Source organism: Marmota monax, unplaced genomic scaffold (assembly GCF_021218885.2).
Source record: "Marmota monax isolate L192 unplaced genomic scaffold, Marmota_monax_Labrador192_F-V1.1 WCK01_AAM20220418_F8-fsc00051, whole genome shotgun sequence".
Lineage (NCBI taxonomy): Eukaryota > Metazoa > Chordata > Mammalia > Rodentia > Sciuridae > Marmota > Marmota monax.
Window position 1 is genome coordinate 3,644,372 of NW_026695202.1, and position 24,918 is coordinate 3,669,289.

General features: G+C 47.6%; 1 protein-coding gene across 6 annotated transcripts in view; it reads right to left on the minus strand.

Moving 5' to 3' along the window:
- Appl2 (adaptor protein, phosphotyrosine interacting with PH domain and leucine zipper 2) overlaps nucleotides 1-19,594 on the minus strand; it is a 66,291-nt gene extending 46,697 nt beyond the window's left edge. For 2 of the 6 annotated variants that reach the window (XR_006848577.2, XM_046429542.2), the window contains exons 1-4: nucleotides 19,372-19,592; nucleotides 13,463-13,561; nucleotides 2,493-2,552; nucleotides 1,854-1,925 (exon numbers count right to left, since the gene is read on the minus strand). Coding sequence is in view for 5 of the 6 variants with exons in the window: in XM_046429542.2 (XP_046285498.1) it covers nucleotides 1,854-1,925; nucleotides 2,493-2,552; nucleotides 13,463-13,561; nucleotides 19,372-19,425 (285 nt within the window). In the remaining variant the exon portion in view is untranslated. Of the gene's footprint in view, nucleotides 1-1,853; nucleotides 1,926-2,492; nucleotides 2,553-2,724; nucleotides 2,998-3,467; nucleotides 3,624-10,758; nucleotides 11,392-13,462; nucleotides 13,562-19,371 lie in introns of those variants that run through there. The other 4 variants (XM_058574280.1, XM_046429543.2, XM_058574279.1 and 1 more) reach the window with 4 other exon arrangements.
- Between the last annotated feature and the right edge of the window lie 5,324 nt (nucleotides 19,595-24,918).

Sequence of the window (24,918 nt, forward strand, 5' to 3'; positions counted from 1 at the left end):
GCCTGGGACGTGGAGCTTGGTCCTTTACGCTCACAGTGCTGCCAAAGCTTCATAGGTCTGGGGGGTCTGGGGGGGTCTGGGAGGGCCTGGAGCAACAAACAATGGGAGACTGTCCCTCAGGTGCAGACTTGTGGGCATGCTGAAGGATGTTCCAGGACTCCTGCTGGTGGCTAAGGGCACATCACCCATGGTCATTTCTAAGGACCCAGAGTTTTGAGCCATCAAACTTCTGCTGTGTGGCTTTTGAGATGTAAGGGGTTGTCGCCTCTAGCCACTGTGCATTTGCTGGGAAGAGTGGAAGAGGTGGCCCACATCTCATCTTGGTGCTTAAGGATCGTCACAGAAAATGAAAACGGCAAGACCTGCTTCTATGTGTGGATGCTGTGAGGATGGGACAGTACACAGAGGGACCGCCCGGAGCCCGACACACACATCCTGGCACTTGCTTGACCAGTGGAAGCTGTGATGACAATCACCTCCTGTCTTGGGCGCCACCCCAGGAAGTGATCAGAAGCCTTGCTTTAGGGGAGACCACCGAGCCCGGGATCCCCATGGGACTAACAGGGAAGAGCGCATCCTACACATTTGACTACGCAGACCTTTCACGTCACTGGCTTGTTTTTTTAATTTCATGGTCAAATTACTTGTCTTAAAGACTTTTCCACCTGGTTGAGACCCAGGTTGAAGAAACACCCCAAACCCACCCTCCTCTTCCCAGGTCTGGGCCCGCTGGTAACCAAGCCTCCTTCTGGGTCTCCGGAGAAAAAGCAGCTTGTGTGGAGCCTCTGACGGTACCAACCTCCAGCTGCCGTGCTACTGCCCAGAGAATCCACCCACCCTGGGGAGGTTCTAGTCCACTGATAGAATCAGCACTACCCAGAAGAAGATGGCCACGAGCGAGCATTTTAAGCTGGAAATCTTAGTGGGGGTTCAGGCCACCAGCCACACCTCCACGGCAACGCGCCTCTATGCAGAAAACAGACAACTTCAGGGTTCAGTCTACGGCTTCCCCCAGATACCTGTTCACTGTTAATGAAGAAAAAGGCTCCTCCCCACCTCCCCAAATCACATTTTACTTCTCTGTAACCACACTTTCTACTTACCTTTCACCCATCTCAATACACATTTTAAAGAGCCTTGACATGAGTATATCATTGTGATATAATGAAAAGTACAAATTTAGTCTCTGTTCCTAGCTCCTAGCACAGAATTCCTAAAACCCTTATAACTTCCTGAGCAGTGGGGACACAGGGGGCATCTTTTGTTCTAATACTGGTCTTATGACTATCCGCGGCATCACACCTTAGGACCGCTGGGTGACAGGACTGCCTTTTATTCTAATAAGGCAGTGCCTGGGAATATTGGGAAACAGTGTCTTTGCAGAGGTAATGGAGGATCTTGAAGTGATCATCCCTAATTTTCTAGGTGGCCCCAAATCTAGGGGCAACCACAGGGGCAGTGAGGCCATGCAGAGTCAGAGAGCCACGGCCAAGGCCCACCAAGAGCTATAAAAGTTGAAGAGGCAGGGGGGAAGCCCAAGGACTGTGGGGGACTGTGGCCTGCAGATGCCGTGGTCTAGCTGTCTGGCCTCCGGGGCTGCGGGAGAAAACGTGTTGCTGTGAACTGATGCACTCTCCAGAGGAAACGGAACTCAGAAAGCCTTCTTTCTCCTCAAACTACTAACAGACGTAATAGTGCACAACCTCTTTTGTGGAATGAAGCTTGGAAGATCAGCAAGTTGAGTTACCTTCTCAGATATTTAAGTAGACATTTTAAAATGAAGATCAGGACAAAATAAGGAAAAAGAAAATTCAAGAAGAATCACATAAAAACATCTCATGTTGCTATCTTACCTTATCCACTACTTCAGAAAAATAATGGAGCGTAGAAATTACTTCTTCATCACCTTTGCCAAGAGCGAAATTCTAAGACCAAAGAATGAGAGCGCCAGGTGTCAGCTAAATGAGCATCACCCTCCAAACGCCACCCCACGCCCCTCCTCCTGAGAGCACCCTGCAGAAGTGTCCAAATGAACACAGCTGGAGCTCCCTGCTCCTCCTGGCCCCTGGGGTTCGCACAACAGCCCTCTCTGGCCAACCCCTCTTCGGTCACCTCTTTCTGAACGTAAAGGTATCTCAGGGAGCTTACTTCCTGGGGTTGTTAGCTTGAGTTCCCTGTAGCCCCCAGAAGCTGTGAGCTCTCAAGGGCAGCTATCTGACTTCTTCTGTAGGCCCCTTAGAGCGCCTCAGAAGGACTTTGGGATGATCACTAGTTAGTATTTATCAATGGGAAAAAAAAAGAAAGGCCCCCGCAAAAAAACACTGGGGGAAAATAAGGGAAGGGAGAAGGAAGAGAGAAAAGGGAAGATAGAGGGAAGAAAAGGAGAGGAGAGGAAGGAAAAGCAGCACAGATCTTTAAGGACGCCTTTGGAGAATTGCTCTAAAGCGGTGATGAGCAGAGGCCTGCACAGGCGGCGCGGAGCCTCAGGTTACCTGCTTTTCATACGCCAGCAGCTGCTTGGAAAGCTGTTGGGTGGCCAAGCACATTTCATTCTGTGGAGAGAAGAGAAGGCAATGAGATCTGCCCACGCATTAGGGTCCATAAAAAAGGCCTCTCAGAGCATCCTTTAAAAAGCGCTGTGTGTGTGCCTGTGGAATGACAAATATTTTTTTCAGGCATTATTTAGAAAACAAAACCAAGACAAATCCAAAGGTTAATGCTTACCTTTTCCCCCACTACATCCTCTGCAAATTACTGTTCCTTCTGGTTTTTCCGTCAGTAAACAACTGGAGCAAAAAATTACAATCCAGCCAGGCACAGTGGTGCACGCCCGTGATTCCAGCAACTCGGGAGGCTGAGGCAGGAGGATCGCGAGTTCAAAGCCAGCCTCAGCAACTTAGAGAGGTGCTAAGCAAATCATTGAGACCCTGTCTCTAAATGAAATAGAAAAGAGGGATGGGGATGTGGCTCAGTGGTTAAGCGCCCATGAGTTCAATCCCTGGTACCAAAATAAATTTACAATCTGCCAAGCATTCAGCAAAGATGTGGTCCCTGTCCTGTGGACTGATTGGGGAAGCAGACACCAAAAATATGGCCCCTTGCATAATGAGAAGAGCAAAGGAAAGAGGCTGGCGCATGGGAGGCAGGGACAGGAGGACCCAGATGGTCTCTGGGAAGACATGTCTTAAGCAGAGCCTTGCCCAAGAGTGAGCTTCCAGAAGAAATGGACATGGAGACGCCCAGCAGAACAGGGCTGGGACGGGGGCGGGCAGGGGGCGGGCGAGCTGCAACACGGCCAAGTGGGCCTGCAGGGCCCAGGCCAGGTGGGCCTTCCTGGAACTGTGACGGGAACGAAGCAGCACTGGGGCAGTCACCACGGGTGTGACAGAAACACTGCTAAACCCAAGAGTCCCAGAAAACCTGGGGAAGGCACTGGGAGGCCGTGGTGGCCCCTGCCCCGCCCTTACCGTCCATTTCCCTCTGCTCAGGTTCCTTCCTCCACTCTCGGCCACAACGCGGTTTCCTGCCACCTGCGAGCTGCTGCCAGCCACGAGCTGCGGGCTCCCGCTAATGCTGCTCCTAACTCGGGGCTCACTCCTGCAGGCCAGCGCCCTCGGTCTGACCTGGCGTGGAGAAGGGAGGCAGTGGCCGGCCTTCCTGGCCTTGGCCTCGTTACTCTCTTTCTCCGGGTGTTGCTGTTCTTCTAAGGGTCAAGTCCTGAGTCTGTAGGAGCCTGTTTTATTTTTTGTGGGCCCATCACAGCCAATCCCACTTTTGGGGGTACCCTCGCTGCAGACAACTGGCCCAACTCCGCTCTGCCGTTCTCCATACCCTAAGGGTAGGCATGGACATGCCAGGAAAAGTGGCTCTCCCCATCCCACAGAACGAGGTCGAATGGAGCCCCGGCTTTGGCACCCTACTGGCACGCTGCCCCTCAAAACTGACCGGAACTGGCGGCAAGTGAACGAGCCTAGGTGCCCCGTCCTTCACTTAGACAGGAACACACAACACTTCTTAGCGCACAGCGGGTGCAGACAGATATTTGACAACGGAAAATTCATCTAAATTCCAAGTTTAAAGCACTACCTGGACTCCTGGTGTCTAACCTAAGCTGTCCACCAGGGCAGGGAAACCCAAGCCGGGGCACGGCACAATGAGGCCTCGCCAGCAGAGCACATGGACAGGGGACCACGCGACTCGCTGGGCTCATGCTCGTCCAGCAGAAGCCCCTTCCTCTGCCTCCTCACTAGAGAACAGCGAGGAGGACTGCTAAGGGGAATTGCTCTAGCTACCCTGGCACGTGGTGGAGGACAGCACCCTGTGGGATTCGAGTCCTCCCAACAGCAGCTGACACCGCAGAGCACTTGATTTACACCAGGTGTTTCCTCAGTTAATTCTGACAATCCTGTAGAGCAGGATCTAATTATTAACCTAATCTTACAGATGAAGAAACCAAGGCACAGAAAGGTCAGGCCACCTGCACAAGGTCACACAGCTAGCAGTGGCCGGGCTAGGATGTGAACCCAGTCTGATTCTAAACTCCCCACTCCCGGACATGACTCTCTAAGATTCTGAGCCTGACTAAGATGTAAGAAAGGAGAAAGCCCGAGCTCTACACAGCCTTGGTCTGTGAAGGGCCAGAGGGGAGGGCATGCATGTGTCACTGACACAACTTGCCATGGCTGGGGGAAGAAGGGGCACAACACACAAGTGGTGGCTGTGGCGACTGGTCTCTGCCATGTCCCTCCTAATACCCTGGGAAGACGCTGTGCTCCCACAGAGCTGCTGTTTCAGGCCACGGAGACGCTGGGCTTCCAGAGTGACTTCACTGGAACCAAGCACACTTACAGTGGCCCGTCACCTGCTCAGAGCAAGACTCAGCATGTGAAGTCTCCTGACCCGGATCCTCTTGAGCCTCACTCATACCTGACCCAAGGTGCATGAGGCTTCAGGAGACGCCCCACCAACACCAGCCCACGAGCCCACGCCCCAGGAGGATGGCCCCTCCCGGCACAGGCATCCAACTCTGCTCGCAAAACTGGGGAGCAGGCGGAGTGGGGATGTGCACGACGGCGCCAGGGATGGCTGGGGGCACTCGGGGTGTTTTCTGAGCACCCGACATTGCCACTAAGAGTTTTTCACACATGAGCACTTTTACTCCTCAAGTGCACCCTTGAGTAGGTGTTTTTCTTATTTCCATTTTACAAAGGAGGATGCTAGGGCTTAAAGAGGGTAAATCTACAAGTTAGTTAAATAAAGAAACCACCACATGATTAATAACTGGCAAGGTAAAATACTCAGCCCGGGTCTGTAGGCCTCTGAACCTCAAGTCCAAGTGCTTCACACAGTGCTGTTCCCCTCCGGAGCTCAACCTCTACCTAGTGAGCATGCGGGTGGGAGGCCTGGAGGGTCTGCAGACAGGAACACAGCGCTCACGTTCTTCTAACTGAAGCCCAGCAGAAGAGGTGGCCGAACACATTCTACATGAGAGTCCCATGAATAATATGCTCGGTTTTGTTTGGCAGTATTGGGGTTGAACACAGGGCCTCCCCCATGCTAGGCAAGGGCTCTTCCACTGAGCCACGTTCTCTGCCCTGGAGCAGCTCCCTGGCCACCCTTGACACTCTTTACTGCTACATAAGAATCCAAAAAGACAAGCTGGGTCTGGGGCTCCGAACCCACTCGGCACACACAGAGCCCTGGGTTCCACCCCCAGCACCACACACACACACAAAAGGCAAGCTGGCACAGGGCTGTGGACAGTGCCTCCCGCGTTGGCGAGCACGCCCGCAGCTGTGGCCGAGGCAGAAAGACAAGTGGCTAACAAGCCCGACAGGAAATCTGAGCTCCTGGCAAGGGAATGTTTATCTTCCGCAACTGTCACCTAAAACCATCCAGAGGCCTCTGTGGGCACCATCGTCCTTGGCAGCCATGGAGAGGCTGGGTGTGGGGTGGACACAGACACATACTCAGGTCTGAACCTAACACATGTCCAGGGGCTGAGAGCCACATTCATTCTATGTTTGCCACAGGCTGGGACACACGGGTGCCCCTCCAGGTGCGCTGCACGGGGATCAGAGGGCAGTGTGGCAAGAGCGAAGGCTGAGGGGTGCCTGCTGAGGACCTCGATTCTGCCCTGGTGGAGAATGGGAAGCCCTGAGGACCGCGGGCTGCAGGGTGACCAGATCGGAGACTGGTGGAAGAAAACTGTCGAGTGGCTGTAGCGGGAAGAAGCACTGGAGGGGGAGGGCACAGACAAGGGTGACCCATCAGGAGACCATTCTGAGAAGCTGAATGGGACATAAATACAAAGAGGCCGAGTCAGGAAGCCCCGGAGAGGAACCCAGGCACTCAAACAGGATGCAGGAGTCAAGCGCAGCTGGGTTTCCAGGAAGGGTCCACACAACGACAGAGCCCAGCCAAGGAACTGAGAGGGCACGGGGCTGGGAAGGACAGTACTGTGTCCATCAGGATGTGCAGACCGCCAGGAGGAGAGGCCCCACAGCCAGTCCTCAAACACAGAAGGCTGGGCACGGGGACAAGGCTACCTGCTCCCTGAGAGCTGAGTCCACAAGGGCTCGGGAGGCCCCACTCAGTGCACCATCAGTGGTCCAGCTATCAAGGGCACAGGGCAAATGGGCACACAGGTGAAGGGCACTTTGGCCAGGAAGTGTAGGGGCAAGGAGGGGTCAGATGCTTTCTCAGGCCTGAGGTCAGTCTCCAAGGCCAGGAAGGACACGTGCCAGGGCAGGGGTGGCTAGGGCCTCCTGGCGTAGATGGTGGAAGGGGCATGGAGGCCTGGCCCACTCTGACATAGCCAGAGACAAGGCTAGCAGAGCAGGCAGACCCCCAGGTCCCGAGAGCTAGTGGGCCTTCCTAGGGTTCACTTTTCTGCCTCTGGGCCACAGAGGCAGCCAAGTTGGGCGGAAGCAAGGAGTTCTGATGTGGTTCACCGAGCTGCAGGGTACGGGGAACTGAAGGGGGAAGGCGCTTTCTTGAGGGCAAGCACTGCAACATCCCAGGGAAACCTAAACATCTACACAGTGACAACAGGTAACAGTTGTTTGGAATAAAGAGCCAGAGTTCAGTGCTGGGCGTGGTGATGCACACCTGTAATCCCAGGGGCTCGGGAGGCTGAGGCAGGAGGATCGCGAGTTCAAAGCCGGCCTCAGGAAAGGCGAGGCACTAAGCAACTCAGTGAGACCCTGGCCCTAAATAAAATACAAAATAGGGCTGGGAGCACTGAGCACCAGGCATTAGGCAGGTGGGGCGGGGACCAGCTGCCACTGCCATTTGACTTAGAAGGTGGTGCTATTAACACCAAGGGCACGCTTTGTGCCAGGGACTGATCTTAGCACTTTGCAGATATTGATTATAGAATTAACCCTCACATCAACCCTGTGAGGTGGGGAGGGTGTGGCCTATGCCGAGCTGACAAGGACGCCTGCCAATGGAGTGGCTTGCCATACCTAAGGTCATGCCCAAGTGGCCAAATCAAGACCAGAATTCAGATCTGTTGAGCCTAAGGTTATACCGAGCCTCCATACCTAAGAGAGGAAGCTGAGCCCAGAACACTCTTTCATGCCATTATGAAGGCCTTCCCTGCCAGCATGAGGACAGATTTCACATGCAAGCCAAGCGTGGGGACTCAGATCTATGAAGTTGTCTCAGAACCCACTTGGGCCCCCTATGCCCAGAGATCTTAAAACTATATATTTCTTCTCGATCTCTGGCATATAAGCTTCAATTTGACTGGTTTTTCAGGGCTGCTAAAATGCACTTACGAAAACTATCTTGACAAAAACTAATAAACAAGCCAGGTGTGGTGGTAATACCAGCAGCTCAGGAGGCTGAGGTGGGAGGATTGCGAGTTCAAAGCCAGCCTCAGCAAAATCAAGGTGCTAAGCAACTGAGTGAGACCCTGTCTCTAAATAAAATACAAAATAGGGCTGGGGATGTGGCTCAGTGGTCAAGTGCCCCTGGGTTCAATGCCCAGCACACAAACGAACAAATAACACTACTAAACAAAGTACGTTGTTCTGGGATACAAGGAGAAACTGGATCCCACCTCTAACATACCACACAGCTGTCAAACAGGGCTTGTTCTTCTATAATGACAAGTACCACCTTTGAAACCTCAAACTTCCCTAACCTCTGCTGCCATTTGAGGGGACCAATGTGTCAGAGAAGCAAAGTATTGTGCTGAAGCATGCGTACAGGCTTGGAGTCAAAGATCTGAGTTCAAGTTCTGGTTCTGCCACTCGTCAGCTGCGTGACCTTAGGCAAGCTACATAACCTGAGTTTCCTCCTCTGTAAATGCATACCATAATAACCCCACACCCTTGTTATGAAAGCTAAATGAGCTACTGCACAGCAGATGCCGAACCTAGTGTGTGGCACGTTGGGGTGTCTAATAAATGGAGCTCCTGTTTCAACTGTGACGGGTCGGCCCCTCCCTCTCCTATCACAGGCTCACGCCCTGGCTGCCCCCTGCCCTCATGCTGTGTCCCAGCAGGTACAGGAACTTGCTTAGCTCACATCTGTATATATAACGAAGCCGTCTTCGTTACTACACCAACTTTATGCATATCTCCCCTTCCAATTATTTTACTTCTATTCTCTCCCACTGTCCTCACCCCAATTTGAGAGGACACTGTTTCCACCTTAAATCTGAGCTTTTAGGATCCGTTTAGGTTCTGTAGTTCTATACTCCAAAAGCTTTGGTTAAGAAACAGTGGAGGGGCTGGGGATGTGGCTCAAGCGGTAGGGCGCTCGCCTGGCACGCGTGCGGCCCGGGGTTCGATCCTCAGCACCACATACAAACAAAGATGTTGTGTCCGCCGAAAAACTAAAAAAATAAATAAGTATTTTTTAAAAAAAATAATAAGAAATGGTGGAGACGGGGTTGTGGCTCAGTGGTAGAGCGCTTGCCTCACATGTGTGAGGCACTGGGTTCAATTCTCAGCACCGCATATAAATAAATGAATAAAATAAAGGTCCATCAACACTAAAAAAGAAATTTTAAAAAAAGAAGGGGTGGAGAGATGGAGCTGGGTGGATTGTCCTGTCTGGAGGAAGGAAAGTGAGCACCTTAACTATAGTTCTCAAGAAAATTCCATCCAAGATTTATTTTTTAAAAAGCAAAAGAAACAAAAACAACAACAACAGAACAACCTGAAAGCACTCCCCACAGATGCTCAACATCTATCGGGGGAGGAAGACGGGTATGAGAACGGCAGGGAGAGCCTTAGTGCCCACAGCTAGAACTGCCACTGCACCTGGCCCTGATTCCTCAGGACAACAGCTGCAAGGAGATGATCTGTGTAAATATCATTGTAAAGCCCTAAGAAGTCCATTTTGAAAAATTAAAAAATGTTAAACCCTTTAGGAACAAAATTATGGCAGGTTACCACAATCAGAACGCGTATCATAACAAATATACTGAATGCAAAATTTATGTGGGTTTAATGCAAAGTTTACGTATAGTTATAGTTATGCATCTGTTCAGATACTACTAAAGCTTTTAAACTCAGTGTTTTCAAAACAGTTGTGTTCCACGTAACCAGTTCTGATCTGTCAGTGCCCTGAAATGCCCTCGGCTTCGTTCATTCCAATGACCCACAGGCAGGACTCAGCCCCACCACATGCAAAGGCACATGACAGCAGAGAGACCAGATGTGGCTCCAGGGACTGCTGCTGTACGATGCTGAGAACCACTTCTGGCCTACAGCTGCATTTCAGAGCTTATGCCAAATGAAATATAAAAAGTCCCTCAACTAGTCACAATGAGTAAAACTGCTCACAGAACTTTCTATACTTTTTCTCTTCCTCTTTCTAAAACTAAGGGCTGAAGGACATTCATCATCCATCAGCAGCATTTATATACAGTTTTTAAAATATATTAATGAGATGAGCATCATGGTGCACACCTGTAATACCAGTGACTTTTTTTAAAAAAAACTGGACTTATACTGAACTTACTAATGTACTAATGAGATGAGCATCATGGTGCACACCTGTAATATCAGTGACTCAGGAAGCTGAGGCAGGAGGATCTCAAGTTTGAATTTCAGTCCCAGCAACTTAGCGAGATCCTGACTCAAAACAAGAAATTAAAAAAGAATTGGGGATGAAGCTCAGTGGTACAGCACCCCTGGGTGTAATACTTAGTGCTGAAAAAATAAATAAATAAGAAGAAAGAAAAAAATAATAATGAAAAATTATGTCTAAGTACTTGTTTTTAAGAATAAAATTATAAAACTCTATTAACCTAATTCAATATGTCTTAGTAAAAAGTATTTAAGGAATAATATAAAACCAAGAAAATATAACTCAGGGAAAACAAACTTAAATGAAGACAATGAGAAATATTACTGTCTTAGAAATACACATCTATCAGCTATGTGTGGTGGTGCACGCTTGTAATTCCTCTGACTTAGGAGGCTGAGGCAGAGGACTACAAGTTGGAGACCGGCCTCAGAAACTTAGTGGGACCCTATCTCAAAAAATAAAAAAGGCTGAAATGTAGCTCAGCGGTGAAGTACCCCCAGGTTCAGTACCCAGTACCCCCTAATAAGATGTAGATATGAAATATTTATAACATTTAAATGCATATAAAGACTCACATATATAGACATATATCAAAGCAAACTGACCAAAGATGATTCAGAAAAGTTTTCCTTCTCAAATTTAAAAGACAATACAACACCTAAGCTTTCACATAAGCCTGACAAACCAACGATCCATGCCCCAGCTGACCTGAGCACATCTGATCAGCGCCACTTGCTCATCCTGCAGCACTGACCCAACACTGTCACCAGCCTCTGCTGCAGAACCAGGCGGGAGGAAGGGTTTCTGGCCAGAGGACCCACGTGATGATCATGTGCTGTGAATTAAAAGCTGGATTCCAGCCTCTTGGAATGCAAGACCTACTTAATTTTGGCAAAACAGATTTTCTGGCTCAAAAGAAAAGATGCATAAGAGATTGTTTCACTTCTCCAGACAAATGATTTGGACAGACATGGAAAAGCTGCACAGACTCTCGGGAGTGGCTTTCAGCCTCAAACAGGAGGGAAATCGTTGATAATAATACTCAAATTATTGAATGGCAAGCAAGTTCAGTATAAGTCAGTATAAGTTCAGTAAAAGTTAAAAAAAGGTCTCTTTTCTTATATTTCTAGTATTTAGGGAAAATATTTTAAAATGCCAACATAAATAGCCAGGACTTCAAATTAAAAATCAACAAAGCTCCCAAATTCTGAATGTCTTTACCAAAACAAGTGGCAAGCAAAGTCACAAATGAGGACTTGATTCTTTGTTGTAGATAAAAAGTAACACTCACAAAATACTGCAAAGTTTACCTGTCATATGTGTGTCTCCAGCTCTGACTCTGGATCTGAACTTCCAACAAAACCTCTTTCCTCACTGTGATGTCGTAAGAGAGAACTGTGTAGCCCCCTGGCCATTCCCCATCCCAGCCCTACCCCCCTGCATGTGTACACCTGGGTATACATACATGTGCCCTGCTTTCCCTACCCACCCTTTAAAAATACATATATACATTTTTTAATTGATACACAGTAATTTGCATATTTATGGGGAACAGCGTGGCACTACAGCACATATACACGATGTGTATTGATGAGATCAGGGTAACTGGCATGTCTACACCTTAGACAGCTATCATTTCTTTCTGCTGGGAACATTCAAAATCTTCTCTATTAGCTATTTTAAAATATTCCATTAATTGTTAACGAGTCACTCTGCTGTGCTACAGAACATCAGAAGTGCTTTCTCCTACCCGACTGTATCCTGTGCTGTTAACCATCCTCTTCCCACGTTCCTGGCTCCTCTTTCACCACCAGACCCCTTCTCACCCAGTCACCTCTCACCTCCTGACACTTCTGAAGCAGCCACCTCCTTCTGTTTCTACTGCACTTCCCCAGCCCAGGCCTCCACCCTCCGTCCCATGTAGTAGTGAAGTTTGAGACTAAAGACTCTGCTAGACTTAACTGGGTGGACCAGGGCGAGTTACTTGTCATCAAAATACTCAGTCCCCTGACCTACAAAAGGAGGATAATCACAACACCAGCCTCACAGGGCTGCTGGGGAAGGTAGATGAAATCATCAATGTAAAAGCTCCTGAAACTGCCTTCCAGCTGTTAAGTACTCAATAAATCTCAACAATACAATCACTCCTTTTGGGTGCCCAGCTGTTACAGTTTGGCCCCCAAAGGCTGTATGCTAAAGGCTGGGTCACCAGCCTGTGATATTCCTGGGAGGTGGTGGAACTCTTAAGAGGTGGGGCCTAGTGGAAGGGAGCTAGGTGACTTGGGAGTGCCCTTGGAGGGGATATTGGGACCCTAGCTCCTTCCTCTCCCTCTCTTTGCTTCCTGACTGCCATGAGCCGACAGCTTCCTCAGCTTCCTCGCATGGGGTCCCTTTGTTACATGGGCTGGCCACAGGCTCAAAGGAACAAGGTCAAAAAACTGTGGACGCAATCCTCTGAAGCTGTGAGCCAAAATAAACCTTTCCTCCTTTTAAGTTGATATTCTCAGGTATCTTGTCACAGCTATGGAATGCAGACTAACACAACTCCTCTGGATGAGGCAACCCTCCTCCCTAGTACTCATAGCACTTGCTGGTGACGTGTGTATCTGTCTCCCAACCCAACTGTAAGCTCCCTAAAGTCAAGGACTGAGGCTTTTTCCATGTATGAATGACTAATAAGACAATGAGTCATGAGTTTTAAGAGCTATATAATAATGATTCCATATGGTTATTAAGAGTTATACAATACTGAATGTGGTATTTAAGTCTTTAGAAATCATCCAATGAGAAAAAGAAACATTAACAATACAGATTTAAGTTGGCAAGGAATTAATAATGAAAATTATCAATTGCCATATTTTGATGTGTAACATAATTTTATTTTTAAGTGACTCATAAATCTTCCCTTAGAAAGTTACTCACATGGCACTTCTTGATCTTAAAAAGCTTCACTTTGGCTACTCAGCAATTTATTTTCCATGGGTTTGCAAGCCAGAGATATTTGTTCCTCAAAACAAAGAAGCCACCCCATAGTTCCAGAACTGTGACTCAAGTCCTTTTCAGAGGAAGCTCTGAAAAACCATGGCTCCCTCCCACACTGACATTCAAGACTGTCCATTTATGAGAGAGACAAAGAGCACATCTCAAAACACTGAACCCGCTCATTTACCAGTGGGAAGAGGAGACTCCAATGTTTCCCTTTGGGGTTGAATTTTTAAAAATGAAAAGCAGTTCCGTGGTCTCTGTCTACGGGCTCTTGTTACAGGAAGACTACTCTTTCTCAAATAAAGAAAAGAGAATGCCTTAGTTTTGGGAGGTGTACAGAAGTGAGAAAAGCAATCCTGATTTTATTTCAAATTTTTAAATGAAGCTTTTCCAACTCAAATTTCTCCTGGCCCAAGGGGCGGCCTACCTGGGCTCCAAAGACGCGCTGCATGGCCTGCAGCAGCTGGTTGGTGTAGTCGGTGAGGGTGCCGGCATCTTCTTCAAACACACTCAGTAAAGAGCGAGTCTGCAAGAGAGGGGGCCGAGTTGATTTCTCAGTGTCACAGTCACAAGGAGGCAGAAAACACGCGAGCACATGCACAAGTGGAAATGGGTGGGCAGGGCAGGGCCTGGGCCCGGCTTCACCTTCATCAGTAAAGCCAGCAGGAGCCGCCTCTCTACCCTTCCCACCGCAGGGCAGGGCAACAGTGCCTCCTGTCAGGGTCACAGAAGGAAAACCTGTTTTTAGAAAGGTTGTGACTGGGGCTGGGGGCCTGGCTCGGGGCTAGAGTCCTTGCCTGGTGAGCTCGAGGCCCTGGGATCCACCGCAGCACCGCCAAGAATTCAGAATCAAGGGCTATTATCTGTCCTGACTTCAACCCCTACGACATGCCAGTCAAGTCCGTCCAACAAAGAGGGGTTAGGACAGACACACTCTCCTTTCAAGTCCATAAGGCCAGCGCCCCTCTGTGTGCCAGATGTGGCTGCAGGTACCACTGGAGCCTGACCCCCCACAGCCAGCTGCTTGGGTCTGGGTTCTGGCAGCCTTGCAGAGTGTGTCGTCCGTCCCTCCTAAGATACTGCTGCAAGGTCCCTGTTTTTCATCATAGTTTATTCAGCCAACTCTCAAATTCATGGTTAGGAATTTCATGCTGCCTGGGCCCATTGGCGGTAGCTCTGGGCACAAAACTCAAACAGCAACAAGAAGGGCAGCTCCCTGCTTCCAGAAGTCACGCTCCCAGGAGCTCTGAGAACCACTGAGCTATGCCACTCGCTGGATGGTGTTTCCGAGCATTTTCATGGTAGTGCCCAGCACACACTAAGCACTGCAATATTGTTTACGAAATATTTACATATAAAATGGTGCACGAACAGGTGTTAAGGCATCACTTAAGAGGTATATCTACTCATGGGACTCTTGTGAATGTGCCCAGCTCAGGAGGAATCTGAAATACTACACTAAGCAATAATGGGATTTCTACTTCAGAAAATAACTCATTAGGCAAAGAATAAAACGTAAGTTACAGAAATATCTTTAGAGGTGATACCAAAGTGCTTTACAAGAAACAATTTATTAAGATTCATTACTTCCCTGCAAATAAATTTCAATCCCTTCTTTTTCTAACCTATCAGTTGAGAGGTTAGCAAAGTGGCCTGGGTTGCCACTATGTCCTGTCAATCCTAGGACCTCCCCGCTGCCATGCACCCACCTACTAGGGCCTGAGCCACCACAGTGCTGCACTACTCCAGGGACCAGGGGCTGTGGGCTGCCTGCCACCCTCTAGCCTGAATGCAGCTGGGCCCAGACATCCCTGGGCCCAAAGGTCCCTCCATAAACAGAAGTGGAACCTCCTTTTGCTCTACAGACTCTGGGGCATCTCACAGCAATTCACTGAGGTCTTCCAGGATAAAAAAAAAAAAAAAATTCCCTGCTCTGTGACCTACATACTCTCTTCGGTACTAATGCTTATCAATGGAAGCATCACAGGGCCATCATGCAGAGACTGTAAAGGAGTGTGTAAAGAGCTCTCGCAGAGAGTAAACTTCATCAGGGAACTCATTCGGTGCCTAGCTCATGTTAGAAGAGTTCTTCAAACTTAAAAATCAAACCCCGTGGTATGAAATACATTTCACACTAAGGCCTGAGCAGAGGTTTCACCACACAATATTTATCCACAGAATGCATACACTCTTTTTTTCCTATTTCATTTGTGAACAAAAGTCATGGTTGTGACCCACTGGACTTCCTGACAACCTGTAGGAAAAAACTCGGATTTGGAATTCTGTGTTACATTTCTTTAAGTTATAATTTTTATCTAAAAAACAAATATTGTCAAAGGACATTTTTCAGAACACACGCTGGGAGTCTGTCAGTATTCAGTGGCCTGTGCCTGCCTCCTGACTTCAGCCAGCATCTGTGCTGGGAACTGAGATTCAAGGTTGAGGAGCAATGACCCCCCCACTCTACAGGGGATCCGAGTCAGCTGGGGCCCCTCAGAGGAGCTGTGACTCACTTGGGGTCCATCACTCCTGGGTCCACATCCAGGCTCTGGCACTAATTAGCAGAGTTAACAAGATAACTAATGTATGTGAAGTGTTCAGCAGGGCCGAATGAATACACAGTGATGGCAGAGGATGTTGATTATGAAGATAACGAACTTTCAAAAAAATGTCAGGCACTGGCGTGTCACAAAGACAATGGCAGCAGCACTCATGAAGTTACTGTGGCATGCAGGCACATAAACCCCTAACAACCTGAAAAGTAGCTTATTTCTATTCTCCCGCTGTACATGTGCAAACACAAGCTCAGACAGGGTAAATAACTTGCCAGAGGGAACAGTGGAAAACTCAGGATTTGAATTCCATCCTTTCTGTACTACCCTATGCTCTCAGGAGCATCCACAGCCAGAGGAGGGGAAAAAAGCAAGCACCCTAAGGATATAGCCTCAGGTCTGTGTTATTCCCTTACCTTAGTAAAGAAATAGCTTGTGACCTAATTCAGCCATCCTAGACCTTCTCAATAGCATGTTATTGTGGAATGGCTCAATTTTAATGTCAGAATATTTAAAAAAAATTTTTAAGGTTAAAAACAAAGTTCTATTCCCATCTTTTGGTGGAAGGAAAGATATTAACTAGTAGAATCATAAGTCTAAGTAAAATGGTGTTATAAATAAAAAGAGCCTCAGGGCCTGGGGCTCAGTGGTAGAGCACTTGCCTACCATGGGTGAGGCACAGGGTTCGATCCTCAGCGCCACATATCAATAAATAAAATAAAGGCCCATTGACAACTAAAAAATGTAAAAAATAAATAAATAAAAATAAAAAGAGCCTCAGGACAAAACCCCTCCACAATGAAGCCATACAAGGCCACCCAGGTTATGTTTGGAAGCATCTCATTGGCATAAAAAGAAAGACCTGATTTGGTTGGAGAGGGCTGTTCCCAGCTGGGCCACTCACAGCAAAATCTCAGAACTAAGTCTTTAATTTCTGTTTCAGTGATTCCAATTGCAAAATAATACAACAAACAGTGGGTTGGGATGGTGGCTCAGCCATAGAGTGCTTGCCTAGCCATGGGAGGCTCTGGGTTCGAGCCTCAGCACCACATAAAAATAAATAAATAAAGGTATTGTGTCCAACTACAACTAAAAAAAAATAAAAAAATTAAAAAAAGGACAAAACATTCCCCCCCCCCCCAAAAAAAAGCAGGCAATAGTTCTTCTGTCTTGGAAATGTATGACTTATAGGATAAGGAAATGGCCCCTTGACAAAGTACAAGCATCCATGTCCCTCTGTTTCACAGCAACATTCACACTGTCCTGGAACTGCTGTACACTTATCTGGCCCTGGAACATACTGTGAGCCGGTCGAGGGCAGTCACATGAATTTCATTTACATCACATTCCTAGCAGCAAGTGGTGGCTGGACAAATGGCCATGGAGTCCAACCTCTCATCCTGGAGCTACGCTGCCTCTCATATAGCAGAGGTAAGCAGGGATAATACACTACACACACAGAATAGTTCTAAATACATCAGGCAGCCCTGCCAACTAAAAAGGAGGAAATGAATACATGTGTCTAAGGTCAGACAACTTCTATTCAGCATTTCTTGGGTCACTCAGTTCAAACACAAAAGCTTTTGTGCAACCAGGTTACTTAAGCAACCTCACAGCTCTCCTACATAAACCAGAGGCAACAAACAGTAGCTGGTTTCTTAGGATTTTTTTCCTTTTAGTGAAACAAATTTCAGGTCACCAATAACAGAAAAGCCAGGTGCTAAGTAATTGGACTAACTTAAGCAATATCCCTTTAATATGCATACTGCCTAGGTTCCAATCCTGGCTCTGTCACTTTAGAGAGTACAATCTTGGGAAAGTTATATAACTTCTCTGCTCCTTAATCATTTTAAGAGAGACCTAGATTAAAAGACTGTTGGGAGGACTGAGTTAAGAGGGGTAAGGCATTTAGAACAGTGTCCATACATAACACACATGATCTAAGCTTTTGCTATTCTTTTTATTCTTTCCACATAAAATGAAAGAGCTGGATTACTCCTTCCACTTCCAAGTCTATGAATCTCCTTGGGAGTACAGCTGTACCAGGCACAAGCTGCATATAAAATACACAAAATATGCTCTAATGATTATAAAAGACCTTCTTAAAGGTAGCTTCCATTCTGTACAGCAACCACATCAAGAACCCTTAATAATACACTCCCTATATTAAAATGAACAGTAAATAGGAATCATAATGCCTCTAAACTTCTTTTTTCCACATAAAAGCTCAAAATCATAAACCCCATAGATAAGACAAGAGCTTAAAGCCTCTAGAGTGCCCTGAAGATCATCTCCTCTGTGTCTCTCATTCTGTAGAGGCTCTGCCGATGAGAAAAACTAGCCAGCCACAGGATGGGGATTAAGTGACTGCCCAAATCACATGGTAAGCTCAGTGTTAGAGCCAGAACTGCAACCCAGGTCTCCTGACTCATTTGCCAGTCTTCTTACTATTCCCTCATAGTGCTGCAAGTTCTTCAAGCCACTCAGTGTGTATTCATTTATGCGACAGCCAAAAATTCAGAATGTGATTTGTCAGTGAGGACAGCACAGGGAATGAGTACAGCTTCTTTAGACTGGCCTGCCCAGAGCCATGTCTGGTTAGGAAAGCAATGTACCTTTGCATCTCAGCGTCCCCAACTACAAAGCAAGTGGAGAACTCGGTTTCCAATGATCACTGGAAATTTCACATTAGGTTCCATTCCCATTCAATTGGTGGGAGGTTGGCGGAAATGCCTCCTATCATGGAGTCCAATTCAATTAAAAACACCAGAAGTGTAGAGTTGTATAAAAGAGATCTTTGAAAAATCAGTCAGTGGATGCTAACTTGCAAAAAAATAAAAGAAAAACCACAGCTTGCTTACAGGGCCCGACTTGCCTGCATAGGAAGGATCACAAAGAAATGCGCACAAAACACAGGTGCACACAGCCCTGTTTACTTATTCTCAGGGGTGGAGATGCAGAGAGCACTAGATAACTCTCTCAAAGAGTCATCCTGGGTGGTACAATTCACTCAGGAGAGAAAGGAAGGAACCCCCAAAGAGGGGAAACTGGGAGAAGAACGGCTTAATCTTGGCACTAGAAAATAAAGAAACTTAAATAACCCAGGGATGCAGAGCCAGGAAAGGAGATAGGAAGCAAGGGTAGGCCAGGTGGGAGGGTGTCAAATGAAGAACAAAAGCTCCCCAGAGAAAAACTATGAATTAGGAGCTCATGAACTAGTGTCATTTGCACTCATTTGCTATATTTACACACCAGTTTTCACCCCCAAGCTCAAAGGACTCGCATCTCAAGCGTGCTAATGAGGTTCCCTCGCCTGACAAATGGGGCAGGTGTTGTTCATTTTCTCTTCACAATGGAAAACAGTGCCAGAGAGGCTGGGAGAGAGATCCAGCCTCCCTGCTTCCCCTTCTGGACCCTAAACCCCCCGGTTCTGGTCACATCAGCAGGGGTACTCCGAATGTCAAGATGAACTTCTTTACTCTGAACCGCGAACTGTCTGATTTAAAAAACAAAACTTTACAAGCACCTTCTCATTTAATTCTCCTAACTACCCAGGAGACAGGTACACTCATTCTCTCTATTTGACAGAAGGCAGAAGGAAGGCACCAAAACGCGAACCGTCTGCCCCGGGCACCGTGCTAACAAGCGAAGGAGCCAGAGTTAGTCAGTCCCGGGAGGGGTCGCGACGCGGGGGCTCCAGGGGTCCCCGGCCCGCCCCCTCCTCAGGAGGCGCCCCTCCGCGGCCTCGCCCCTGCGGGCGCACGGGACCCATCGGCGGAGGTACCTGGGGGCTGTCCTGCAACGCCTCCTCCAGCAGGAGCTTGTCCACCGCGGGCATGGCTGGGCGAGGGCGGATGGAAGGACGCAGGGCGCGAGGCGGCAGCCGAGGTGCTCCGGGCTCAGGCTACTCAGCCGACTCTCAGTGCCCGCGGCAGCCCCGCGCGCGCCCACGCCTGGCCAGTGACCGCCGCCGCCTGCCAGCCCGCCCACCTCCCAGTCCAGCCCAGCCCAGCCCGGCAAGGCCCCCAGCGGAGCCGATCAACAGGAAGTGTGGCGAGCGTCCGGCCGGCCGCCGGAAGTGTGGCTGCCGCGCTTCCGTCCGCGGGGAGCCGCGACCCTCGGGACCAGCCCTCCGGCTCTTCCATCGCTTAATGGGTTAGGGTTCCGCAGTCATGGCCGCGTGTCCCCCGTGCGCGTGCCAGTTGATGCTACAAAACCCCAAAGAGGAACCCCAGTGTGGGGAGATGAGGTTTTATCTACTTGTGGCTACTCAGAAACCCTCTTAGGTCGAAGGAGATACTAGCTAACAGATTTTGCTGCAATTACTCTCACCACCACCAACCTCCCACCACCTTTTTTTTTGGTACTGTGGATTGAACCCAGGAGTGTTTTTTTTTTTTTTTTTTTTTTTAAACCACCGAGCCTCATCCCCGCCCCTTTTATTTATTTTTTTATTTTGAGACAGGGTCTCTCTAAATTGCTGAGGCTAGTCTTGAACTTGTTATCCTCCTCCCTCAGCCTTCCAAGAGGCTGGGATTACAGGCATGCGCCAGTGCTCCCGGCCTCATCCCTTTTTTTAAACCGAAGGACAACCCTACAGTTCTCACACCAATTTTGCTCGATAAATCTCCTTGCCCTGAAACAGTTCTGAGAGCAGAGAGGTCAGCTAAGTTTAGGAAAAGCTGGATCACTGTGACTCCTCTGTGACAGAGATAACTAGTCTTGGAAATCAGCTCTTTGGTTTAGGCCATGTAATTAGGTCTCGTTCTGCTGGTTTGTTATGTCTTTTTGGAGAATTTCATCAACAAATTTTTAGAATTGGAAGGAATAATCTAGTTCAGAGTTGTCATTTAGAGATGAGGAAACCGATTCCAGAGAATTAAATGATTTGGTTAGGATCATTAGAGTGAAGCTTGCCAAAGAAGATAAGGAAGCCACATGGGGTGGGGAAGGTTGGCAAAGGGATCTTACCGTCTCTTTTTGTCAAAGGCAAGGGTCTCTTCTTTAGGAATCAGTAAGACTTATCCAGTAGAAAACATCACCAAAATCAACAGGAAGATTATGATGCCATACAAATTCTGTATTCTGCAGAAGCCACCTTGGTATGTTGAGAGACTCTGCATTGCCAACACCTCTGAAGGTCAGTGGCATGCTGCTGTCACTCCCTTGGTAATGGCCAAGCCTGTCCTGTGCTATTTTATGGCCTCCGTTGACCATCTTTCCCCCCATCATATTCTTTTTTCCCTGCAGATGGAATCATGACCGCACTTGTTTCTTCCTTTTCCTCTATTTCTACCATTCAATTAATTTTACCTCATATAATCTTCCAGATTCTCTCATGACCAAAATCCTCATCCTTAAGGCCAGATTCGAGTTCTTCCTCCCTTCTGATTGTAAGAACAGTGTGAGGATATGATTATGCCAATTATATCCTTTTCACTGGAAAATAGACATTAGATGGAGACAGTGCTGTTCAGAAGCTTTGAAAGGGCTCAGAAGTTCCCTTGGGGGTTGCCATAGTTTTCGTGAACCATCTCATCTTCTAATTAAAATCACCTTTCCTTGAACATCAATATTCAAAGTTACTTAGATCGTATTCTTACAATATTCCAATCCTTTTTACTTTTCTACGTTTTATTGCTACATTATGAGCTAAACAGCCTTTGTGGGATTTCTTGGTACTTAAGTACCCATTATAACATTGCTTCTCTGGGAAACTGTATCCCAAATTCAAAGTGACTAAATTATAAAACAAATTCTGGGACTATAACACATTTATAAATTCTTTTCATTAATTATTTCATCCAGTCATTTGTGTAATAGATGAAAATGTTCAGTGCCAGCACTCGCACTCACTTTGCTGTCTTTATTATGAATTATGTAAGAGGAATCTTTAAGTAAACATAAAAAATTTTAAATGTTTCATAAAAAGTATCTGTCCCCATAATTTTTAAAGGTTTTACAAAACGTGTCTGTCCCCCACCTCCAACTGTATCTGAAATCCCTGGACAGATGGAAGGTTGGATACAGGAAGTACAAAGATGAAATTACTGTCTGGAGCCACCACCGTGACCTGTGGGAAGAGAGGATGAGCTCTGTGGACCATCGGGAAAATGGAATAGTAAGGCGCAAAAAGGTATCCAGGAGGCCCAAGTCGGAGAGGTGCTTCAAGAATGAGTGAGAGCAAAAACACCTGTTTTGAGCAGATTGCTCAGTCAGTAGGCCATGTGCACAGATCTTCTTTCTTCTGCCTGCGGTGACCATTCTCTTGCTTCATTTCAGACAAGCCCAATTACAGCCTGCAAATCCCAGCTTAGGATGACCGTGTGTGTGTGTGTGTGTGTGTGTGTAAGAGAGACAGAGAGAGACAGAGACTTTCATTCATTCTTTCTATAATTCTAGAATAACACCACCTCTATTTGTTTCCACCCCAACTTTCCAGCTAGAGTGTTTATTTATGTACTTAAAGTGCCTTGTGCCTTATCCAACACATAAGCAGTTGCTTGAGAAATGCTTATTAATGTACCACAGATGTCATTATAACTAACACATGGTTAGTACTCCTCAGTTTGAAAAGTGTTTTCGTGAATTTCTTTCCATTTGATACCACGATGCTGGGGGTTTTCCTGTCACAGACTCACTTTTTAGCACCTCCTAAGCACCGGGCTCTCCTCCGGAAGCTCTGAATGTAGCCGGAAGCTCATAGAAGTCCCTGCCCTAATGGAGCTTATATTTAAATAGGGGAGAGAATAAAAAACAAAAACAAATTGATAAGTATATGATAATGTTTAGTAACAGGATAAAGGATTGTGGGAAATGGGGTAAGCAGGAAGAATTCTCTGAGGAGACCGACATTTGGGCTGAGAATTGAATAAAGCAAGTGAATAAACCAAGCCTGGAGGGAAGAGCAAGTGCAAAGACCCAGAGGCATCTCAGTGTGAGGATGAGCAGGAAGGCCAGCAGCCCTGGAGAAGAGTGAGCAGGGAAGAGTGGGAGGGTACAGGGGGAAGAGATGCCAGCTTCCAGGTCACAGAGGACCCTGTGTCCACCAGAAGGACTTTGGATGGTGTTCTGGGTATTGTAGAAAACTGCTCATTAAATATAAGCTGCTGAGTGGCGAGGTCTGATTTACACTTTTAAAGAATTTCTCTGGGTTCCAAGGGGTCTATTGCAATGATTCAAGCAAGAGATTATGAGGTCTGAGTCAAGGTCTGGATTAGTGGTAGAAATGGTGAGAGGTGGTGAAAATTAAACCTGTCTTAAAAGCACACCTGACAAGCTACACTGGCCTAGGGGTGGGGGAAATAGAGCAATTGGGTGAAAGGCCCTGGGATTTACTGAGATAGGAAATGTTGGGGAGGAGCAGGTTGGTGGTGGCATCAACCATTCTGTTTGGGCCAGAGCACTCATGCCTTTTAAACCTCCAAGTGTAGGTGTCTGTGGTACTTGGGTGCACCACCGTGGAGTCCAGGGGGAGACTGAGGCAGCATGTGGATGACATTTAATCCACCAGAGTAGATGGAATTTCTTAAGAATTGAATGCAGATAGGAAAGAGCAGAGATCAGAAGACTGAACACGTATAAGACCCAGCAGCTAATGAGGTAGGAGGAGGATTAGGAAACTCACATCGCATCCTAGAAGCTATATACAAAGGAAACACCATCCTAAAGACAGTCAAGGAAGTGTTCGGAAAAGAATTGACCCACAATGTCAAGGGCAGCAGAAAGGTCAGCTCAAGAGGAGGCTTGGGGATGGACCTTGGGATTTGCTGTTGGTCTTTGGAGGTTGGTGAACCTAGTAAGAAACTTTGACAAGAACAGTTTCATTTGAAAGCCAGATGGTATGTGTTCAGGAGCAACTGAGGGAAGACAAAACTTACTTCAAGAGATTTTTCAATAAGGGGGTGATTGGAGGGGAATTAACTGCAGGGACGATGAGCAAAGGGGAAGTTTTTCCTTTGTTTTCAGCAAAGGGACGCTGCAGACTTTGGGCAAGTTGTTTTGTTTGGGGGATTAAGCATGGGCACTCCATCACTGATCTACATTCCCAACCATTTTTATTTTTTTCCTTGAGACAAGGTCTCCCTAAATTGCCCAGGATGGCCCCAAACTTTCAGTCCTCCTGCCTCCTGTCTCCACCTCCTGAGTACCTGGGATTCCAGATGTGCCTCACCATGCCTGGCCTTTCTGAGTCTTGCTTTATTTACTCTCCCTGAGATGAGAATAGAGACACCAATTACAAGCTGTTTCCATTGGCTGTCCCGCATCAATCAGAACTTTTTCAGCTGTAAATGACACCACCTCTTAGGTTTTTAAGAAAAAGAAAAGGCAGGGAGACTCTGAGGGGTGGAGAGACTATTTCTTAGATTATTTGAATATTGATGAGAACAAGCCCCTAGAGTGGGGGAGATTAGGCAATAAAGACAAGAAAGTGGCAACTCCAAAGCCAAAGTCCTTGAGTTACAAAAAGGAATGAGACCCAAATGGCAAGTGAGGGCGATGGCCTCAGGCAGAAGCAGGGACAGTGCATTCTGTGTGATAGAGTGACAGAGTGGGTAGATTAAATGAGGGAGGATGAAGAAGTTCTTTCTGGGGCTCTTTTTCTCAGTAAGATAGGAAGCAAGGCCATCGCTCAAAAGAATGATGGTCAGATGTGTTGGAGGTCTCAGAGGCGAGGAGAGGGTGTGAAGTGTTAGAGTCTGTAAACAAGTCAAGATGGCACCTGGCATATTGCCAGAGGGAGTGGTTTGTGAAGTAACACCAGTGAGCCGTTAAGTGTAGAGATTCCTTATTGGTTGACTGCTGTATCTAGTTTATGTTAATTAAGATAAGCTGTGTGAAATGTATATATGCCCCTCCGGTCCTACAATAAACGGATCCCACTCCTGCTGTATCAATGTACACAAGTTGCTCGTCACCCCCCCCCCCCCCCCCCGGTTATTTTGCTGCACAGGCAGGTAGGCAGCAGAACTGGGTCCCCATGGTACAGATGCTGCAGCGGAGGCTCAAATAGATGCTGTGATAGAGCCAAGAACCCCAAGGCCAGGACTGTCCGAGCACCCCAGAGAAGAGGGAAGGCTCCCCCATTAGAAGCCCGAGGCCCTTGACCTAGAGCCCCTCTCCCCTTACCTCCCAGCTGTCTCTGTAGTATCTGATCCACAACAGATGCTTCTAAAATGGTTGAATGATTGGGCCTCTTCCCCTACCCAGGACTCCTGCGACTGAGGCTGTGTGTTCGCCAACTGTCTTTCCATGTGCAACTCTGCAGCCAGTTGTGGAAACTGAAAGGGGAAATGGAAGCCCTCCAGGGATGAGTGGCATCCTTGAGCTC